We start from the raw sequence: 8,660 nt of genomic DNA on the forward strand, positions 1-8,660 counted from the left end.
GAGCAACCTGCTGCTATTCTGGTTGAGGTCAGCTCAGGAGACAAAAGGATGGAGACAAAGGGTCAGAAGGACCCTGCAGGGGGCAAGAGTGGGATGTGGTGAAGTGGTGGGGACAAAGCCCTGGGTTTAGAGGCTACCCATGCTCCCTGCCAGCAGGGTGACCTCAACTTAACCTAAGACTCAGTTTCTTCAGGAAAAAAAGAGGATGATGATGACAATGACAATATCAACTTTGTGAGGCTTGCTGAGGAGACTAAAGGGAGCCATGATATGTAAGGCCTGTCGCACAGTGCCAGACACATTTTTCTAAAATGAGCAACAGGGAACCAACAGAGACCTGACTTGATATTTGTACAACCATGTTGACAACAACATTATTCACAATAGCCAAAAAGTGGAGACAACCCAAATGTCCGCTGAGGCATGAATGATTAAACAAACCACGGTCCAGCCATGGTCCCATAGGGGAATATTATGCAGCCGTTAAAAGAATGACATATGCCGCAGGCTAAAACATGGATGCATCCTGAAAACATAATGCTCAGTGAAAGATGCCAGTCATAAAAGAACACATGCTATATGATTACACTTACATGAGATTTCCTAGAGTCATCAGATTCATTGAGACAGAAAGTAGAACCGTGTTTGCAGGGACTGGGGGAGGGGGAAGTGGGGAGATAGTGTCTAACAAGAACAGAGTTCCAGTTTGTGAGGATGAAAAAGTTGTGGCCGTGGATGTCAGTGATGGGTGCAGAACAATGTAACTGCACTTAATGCCACTGAACTGTACCTCTAAAAATGATAAATTTTGTGTAATGTATATTTTACCACATTTTTTAGGAAAAGTAAGCCATCTGATGGATGGTTTCTAGCCTCAGCAGATCGGGATTTGCAATAGGGTTTCAGGTCTGTGCTTATTTGTCTGTAGTCAGCATCTCTGTCTCTAGGTTGCTTCCTTCCCCACTGGATTTCCCAGTGGCCTCGTACGTACCACACCTGGGACACCGTAGACAAACAGCCAATATTTGCTGGAGGAGGGAAGGAAGGAAGGAAGGAGGGGAGGAAGCCTGAGTGGTGCCCCCACTGCGTTCACAACAGCGGTGCACCCACAGCTGTTGGCCAGTGCGTCAGCACCCAACGAGGTGCAGGGCAGCAGTTCAGTCTGTCTGTCCCAGCTTCCCAGTCCTAAAGCTGTGGCGTGAGGCACTGTTAGCGGGGCCTGGTGGCTATTCCTTCCTGCTTCTGTCCTTTCCTCTAAGGGTGGGGCCTCCTCTTGCCTGGCCTCTCCTGCCCTGGGGGAGCGCACAGCCCAGCCGCCTGGCCCTGGGCACTGCTAGCAAGCCTGCTGCAGCTTCTCACCCACTCACAGGTTGCGCTGGGGCAGGGAACTCTCCTGCTCTGAATATGCTCCCTGCCCACGGACTTCCAGGATCACCTGGTGCCCCTGGTGGATCAGGGAGAGACAGGGTGGTAGCGCGGCCAGCCCAGGGGGTCTTGACATTTAACACTAGGTCAGGATGGGGATGGGAGGGAAACGCTGTTTTAGATTTTCCAAGTGTCTCAGGAATGCACCTGGCCTTGGTCACTCCTACTCCCCGCCCCATCCCCTACCAACCCCCCAGCCCGCTCTCTCACCTCCAGGATGAAAACCCCTCCTCCAACCCACTTTACACACCTTCCCAAATCTCCCAACATCGTTAAAGGAACAAACTGAGCCCTGTGGGCTCACAGAGGCCCAACTAAGCTGCATTCATTTCTTCAGAGAGACAAGTTCTGCCCCAGGGGCCTTGGCACAGACGGACAGGCAGGCTGCCTCTCTCCACCCGTCCCTGCAAAGTGTGGCTGACTTAAAAGGCCTCTGGCTGCTGACCAATGGGCTCTTCTCTGTGTTCCCGCATGCATGCGTGCTTAGTGACGTCAGTCATGTCCCACTCTTTGCAACCCTATGGACTATACGTAGCCCTCCAGGCTCCTCTGTCCACGGAATTCTCCAGGCAAGAATACTGGTCTGGGTTGCCATTTCCTCCCCCAGGGGATATTCCTGACCCAGGGATAGAACCCACGTCTCCTGTGGCTCCTGCCTTGCAGGTGGATTCTTTACACCAGGAAAGCCCCTGTGTGTTCCTACAATGCCCTATTCTTTCTTTCCCAGCTACAAATCTTGCTACATGGTATTGCCTGGAGTGACTCTCATACACACACACACACACACACACACACACACACACACACGCTGCAAGCTCTGTGAGGGCAGGAAGGGATCATGTCAGGAGAACCAAGTTAAGACAATGAGAACAAGACAGACAGGGTCTCTGTCTTACTGAAGCCTAATGAAAAAGACCCATATAAACAAACAAGCAAATTCCATGTAAACAAGAAGGCAAGCAAATTAACAGAATAATGATGCATTTCAGGAAAAGTGCTAAGAATGACGCTGTTTTGTAGCCCTGGCACCTGGTATGATGCTCGGCATACTCTGGAAACTCAATAAATATCTGTGGAATGTATTCATGTGTGCATTAACGCATGCATTCACAAATGAATGAGGGCCGAAAGCTGACCTCAGGACCCCCTGAAATCAGAAGATGACTTTGCAGTGGATCAGCTCCAGTCTCCTAGCCCCATTAGGAGCCGGTCAGGGCCCTGGAAGCAATCCAGGGTGGAAAATGCTGCTTCCCTCAATCTGTTAGCAATGGGCTCAGATGACAGGCTCCAGGGAACTAATTTAAACACATTTAAATAAGGCCCCTGCTGCTTTATTAAAACTACATCTCTAACAATGATTCCCACGGCAACTGTCGTTGACCTGGGCTGAAAGGATCTACCTTCAGTAGCTACTCCTTATTAATAACCCATTTGCTAAATTACAAGCTGTTTATCAAGACAAAAGTCCAGGTCTTTAAATATTTTAACACAAATGCTGCCTCTCACCTCTATAACCCTTCCTCCTCAGAATCAGCCAACCTATTGTCCAGGAAATTCTACTCCATGCCATCTTCCTTCTTAAGGTTTGCAGAATCTGAGATGACCTGAAGCCACAGTGCTTTGAACCCCACAGGGACCCCTGGGCAGTGGACAGACAAGAGGCATGCAGGTCACTTTTGAAGCCACCTCAGCCACGGGCACACAGATGTTTACTGAACATCAGAGTCAGAATCTGGAATGTCTGACTGTGTGCCCAGGCTATGGGGTCGTGCACACATGCCTGCTAAGTCGCCTTAGTTGTGTCCGACTCTGGGCGACACTATGGACTGGAGCCCCCAGGCTCCCCTGTCCGTGGGATTTTCCAGGTCAAGAATACTGGGGTGGGTTGCCGTGCCCTCCTCCAGGAGGTTCTCCCAACCCAGGGCTCAAACTGGGGTCTCTTATGTCTCCTGCACTGGCAGGTGGGTTCTTCACCACTAGTGCCACCTGGGAAGCCCCTCTGAGGAGCGGGGGACTTCATTACTTCCATTTCACAGGTCAGAACCCAGAGCCAGGGGCCAGCCTGGAGAATCTGACTCGTAACCTCCACCCATTCAGGAGAAGAGCCCAGAGGAGCTGGAAGTCATTCACTACGGGCTGTAGGCTGACCAGAGAGTGACCTTCAGAGCGCAGGTACCAAACCACAGTCTTTACGTCCATACAAGATCTCCACAAAGACCCTGCCCCACCTCCAGGGACCCCACATTCAAAGGGACCAGGGATTCTGCCAGCCTTGGATACTAGCTGCCTCCATTGTCTTAACTGTTTTCCTCTGCTTACTGAGAGAATACACACTCATTGTTCTGGACCCAGTAATACAGAACGCTATCAAGAAAGGAAACAGCAAAGGTCCCTGGAATTCCATGCTTCAGAAACAGAATTCATGTCAAGGAATGACACCCATTCATTGAATTAGTTACATTTTTGAAATGGAAGAGAAAAATAATTTTAAAAAATAACGCTGGGTCTAGAAAGGTTACCTTCGTATTATTTTATAACCAATTCCACGAACACAGTTTCAGTGGTATGGTGGAATGTCTGCAAAGGGATGTTTTGATTCTCAAGTCAGTTTTGTTAAACAGAAAAACCAAAAGGCCAGCTCGTCTGGTCAGTCGGATGTGGTCAAAATAGCCGAGTTCATCCGAAACTTCCTCGGCATCTGACCCAAACTGAGGGCAAGTGTTCAGCTGAGAAACAAAGACCGACATTAAGTGCAGAAAACCCCTTTTGTGCCCACACAGCGAGCAAGTTATGTTGAGTTATGCAGCTATTTTGGGGACAATGATGTTTTGTAAACAGTTGGCAAAGTGGCTTTGTCCGACGTTAGGGTAGTTTGGGGCCATTTTGCCGAACAAGGACTGTATGGAGATAAGGTAACACAGTATTTGAAAAAATACAAATGACAAATTGGCACAACACAGGTGATACATATCTGAAAACGTCTATTTCCTGCTGTACCCACAAGTATTTATCCATCAGCACCTAAAGATTATTAACAGCTACGGGAGTAAAGTGAGCCCTTCGGCCTGCACGTGTGGAACTCAAAGCTGATGAAATATGCTTCACGTATTCCACTAGTCTCTTTTTTTGACTGTACTGGGTTTTAGTTGTGGCACGTAGGATCTTCATTGCTGGGATCTTAGTTGTGGCATGTAGGGTATAGTTCCCCAACTGGGGATCGAACCCAGGCCCCCTGTCTTAGGAGCACCGAGTCTTAACCACTGGACCACCAGAGAAGTCCTCCAACAGTCCTATTAATACAGTCTTAAGTGCTACCTTAGTGGACATTTTTATTTTAAAATGCAATGATTGTAATTTTTTTTTTTTTTTGAGAATCCTAAACTTACTAAGGGTGGCTCAGTGGTAAAGAATCTGCTTGCCAATGCAGCAGACACAGATTCCATCCCTGGGTCGAGAAAATCCCCTGAAGAAGGCAATGGCAACCCACTTCCGTATTCTTGCTTGGAACATCCCACAGACAGAGGAGCCTGGCAGGTTAGTCCATAGGATTACAGAAAAGTCGGATACAACTTAGTGACTACAACAACAGCAACAGGAGTCCTGTTTAGAGACGGAAGGTGTAGGTCCAGAGAGGTTGAGTAACTTGCCCAAGGTCACCCAGCTTGTCAATGAAACCCCAGGCTAGCCCCTGCTACATTCCTGACCTGGCATCATCCGCACATCACAGCACAGCATGATTACTCCAATGATGCTTCTTAATCTCTTATGTGACTATAAACATATATGTAGGTAGATTCACAGAAGAGATGTGGGGAGGACACACACAGAGCCTTCTATGAACAATGAAAGCCGCTGGATAGAAGGCTGGGATTAAGCAACCAAGAGTGGGATGAGGAGGATGGGGGTGGACTCTGGTGTTTCTTACACTTTCAGTATCATCACTGATAACACCATGTGGTGTAATAACAGGGACAGCTGCATTTAGTGAGCACCTACTGTGTGCCAGGCACTGAGCCAGAGGCGCCAGGCACTGTTTCACTGACTCTTCATCACAACCCAGAGCATCGCCCCTGTTCTATGGAATAGGGAAGCTCCGAGAGACAGAGTGATCACATCAAGAAGGAAAGCCACAGCTGCCCGACCCCAGCACCTGCCCCGGGGGCTCAGACCTCTGATCCAGGAGGCCGAGGGTGCGGGAGCCAAGTCTACGTCCTGTAGCTCTTCTGAATCCCAATAAACAACTGCTCGCAGGCCCTTCCTGCCCACACGTGCCCCTTCTCCCCCTGGTCTCAGCTTCCTGGAAGGGGAGGGCAGGGGGTGTGAGAGCAGAGGGGGGACATGGCAGGTGCTGCAGCTAAACTCAAGGTTCTGGAGTCCCCCATGTGTGGATCCCAGCCCAGCTCCACCTCTTCCCACTGCCGAACCGAAGACCATCCTTGTCCGAGCATCAATTTAACGCAGCAAAATGAGAATAATAAGAGCTATTGGGAATTAAACCAAACAATGTATGTAAAGACTTAGCAAACCCTTAACAAACGGCTACTGCTGTCAGCATCTTCACTGTATACGTACCATTATTATTATTATCAGTACACAAAATGACAGCAGCAGCCTGGCCCCTGATATCCTTTTTCCTGTCAAAGGAGACTGAGATAACAGATGAGCTTCAACAAGGAAAAGAAAGACCTTGTCTTGCTCAGTGCGCAAGGCTCCTAGAAGTTGTGGCAATAGATGGGATGGCAGAGGGGTCCTGGTTAGAAGCTGGACCCATCGGGTCAGCAGAGTAGCTCATTAATTCCTTCTGATCTAGGGGTTTGAGGGTTTCCTTCTCCTTCCCATCATGGCTGACCTCTTGGGGCCCTCTGACCGTCACACAAGGGGCCCCGGAGTCAGGGGTCACTCACCACCATGACCAGCTCGAAAGGATGCTTGTAGACACGGACAGGAGACTGGTACTTCTGCACCATGTTCTCGAAGGACCAGCGGCAGGAGCCGGCCAGGCAGGAGTGGGCGCCGAGCCTGGGTGAGGGGGACTGGTGAGGGAGCAGCTCCCTCCAGCTGAAGCAGGAGCCCCGGCCTCAGCTCCCCCTGGCCAGGGGCAGGCCCACTACCCCTCTGGACCCCCCACACACACACACATCTCCCTAGCTCTCAAAGCAAGGGGGCCAATGTGAGCCCCAAGTTACTTCCAGCCAGACCCCCAGCACTTGCTCCACCCATTACCCAATTCCCCAGACCACACTCGATCCTCAAGAGCAATCAGTATCCCCCAAACTTTCCTCCCTTCTCGTCCCGTCATGCTGGGCCCCAGTAAACTCCCATAAAGCCACCCAGCTGGAAACACCCCCACGATTCATTCGCCCATGCACCCCGCAAGAGTCATTGCACTTGCGCTCCCATTTTCCTCCAAGATCCCCTAACATACACACACAGTCTTCACCAGATTCGCACGCACTGGCTCTGCCACACAAGCACACACATGCACGACTCCCCTCCCACACGAGAGAGCCCTTGCACACGAACTCAACTTTGCACACACACCCAGCTCTGCAAGCACAGTTCCCTAGATGCGCACAGACATTGACACACATGCACACACACAGATGCGAACGCACGCACGCATGCACACCCAAGCCTCCCAAAAGTCCAACTCACCCTCCCCCTCGGAGTCTCCGGGGACGTAGACCCGGGGCTGACCGAAGCTGAGCCCACTGGAGTCCTCCGCGGCCTCCTGGCCCAGAGCGCAGCACCTAGGGCGGGGCGCAGCACGGCGATCGCCAGAGAAGTCCGAGCCAGCGATCGCTGATCCCGGGCTGTCGGGTCTTGCACATCCTGCACCCTCCGGGTTGGTCTGGGAGGGGCCTGCTGGGCGGGAGCGCTCCAGGACCCAGGACAGCGAAGATCCCGGCCTGGCCTGGCCTGGCTCCACCCCCGCCCCACCCCCCCGACTCTGCCCCGGCCCCGCCCAGATTTACCTCCGGACAGGCCCCGCCCCAAACTGGCTCCACCCCGCCTTAGCTCCGCCCTTCATTTTACACAGCCTTCTTTAACCGCGCCTCCACCTTGGCCCTGCCTCCATAGTGGCCACGCCTCATGCAGGCCCCGCCTCCACCGGGTCCCGCCCCTAAAGCACCCAGCTTCGGGGGTGGCTCAGCCCCAGGGAGACCCCGCCCCAAGGCTCTAACCCCAGTCTCACTCTGCCCCCAGTCTAACCCTTGCCCCTCCCAGCCCGCTTGCCCCAGTTCAGTTCACGTTTGGCCAGTTCCCTAACGGGCAACCCCCTCCTCCTGGGCTCTGAGCCCAGTCCCTCCACTAGCCACACCCCAGAGCCCTCCTGACCCCGCCGGGGATCTTTCATTCACTTTGCCCGCTTTACAGAGCGCCTGCTGAGTGTCAGGACTTGCCAGGCGCTGAAGAGTTCTCAGTGAACAAAACAGGTAAAAAGTCCTTGCCCTCGTGGAGTTATCTTCTCAGTGAGGGAGTGTGTGCGTGTGCATGCTAAGTCGCTTCAGTCGTGACCAACTCTGCACTCCATGCACTGTAGCCCACCAGGCTCCTCTGTCCATGGGATTCTCCAGGCAAGAAATACTGCAGTGGATTGCTGTTTTTCCTCCTTCAGGGGATCTTCCTGACCCAGGGATCGCACCCGCCTCTCTTATGTCTCCTGCATTGGCAGGCGGGTTCTTTACTGCTACTGCCACCTGAGAGGGAGAGAGACATTAAATAAATAAGACAAATACAACACTGTGTGTGATGGGGGGAAATGCCAACGTGAAAAAAATAACCAGGGAAGGGATTCAAGGAGCCAGCAGAGTAAGGGTACAATTTAACACACGGTGGACTGGTAGAGTGAAGTTTTCCCCATCATTCATTTTCATTTTGGCTCACACGCAAACCCTTCTGGCCTTTGCAGGAAGCAGGAGACCCAGCATCCCTTCCATAGTTCCCCCCTTGCTCTCCCTCTCTGTTTGGCTTGGGGGAGCCAAGAGGCTGGCTCTAGACAGCCTTGTCATCCGTGTATTCATTCATTTGACAGGTACTGAGCACCTACTGTGTGCCAGCACTGTGACTTTATCCATTTGCAAGAGGGAATCGGACAGGCTCACCTGCTCCTGCGTGACCCAGAGTCCTAGGCAGGGAGAGGGTGTACTGGGAGACAGCGCTCTATTTAGCAAATGTATCGTTGCCCTTTGTGATAATCAGCCCCTAGCTTCCTTCCTATCTTGTGTCACACT

The 8,660-nt window shown here is 51.8% G+C and overlaps 1 protein-coding gene across 1 annotated transcript in view; it reads right to left on the reverse strand.

The window, feature by feature from the left end:
• SEC14L5 (SEC14 like lipid binding 5) overlaps positions 1-6,392 on the reverse strand; it is a 34,746-nt gene extending 28,354 nt beyond the window's left edge. The window contains exon 1 of the mRNA XM_068969105.1: positions 6,330-6,392. Within this exon, the coding sequence (XP_068825206.1) occupies positions 6,330-6,392 (63 nt within the window). The remainder of the gene's footprint in view (positions 1-6,329) is intronic.
• Between the last annotated feature and the right edge of the window lie 2,268 nt (positions 6,393-8,660).

The sequence above is a fragment of the Capricornis sumatraensis genome, chromosome 3, assembly GCF_032405125.1.
Source record: "Capricornis sumatraensis isolate serow.1 chromosome 3, serow.2, whole genome shotgun sequence".
Lineage (NCBI taxonomy): Eukaryota > Metazoa > Chordata > Mammalia > Artiodactyla > Bovidae > Capricornis > Capricornis sumatraensis.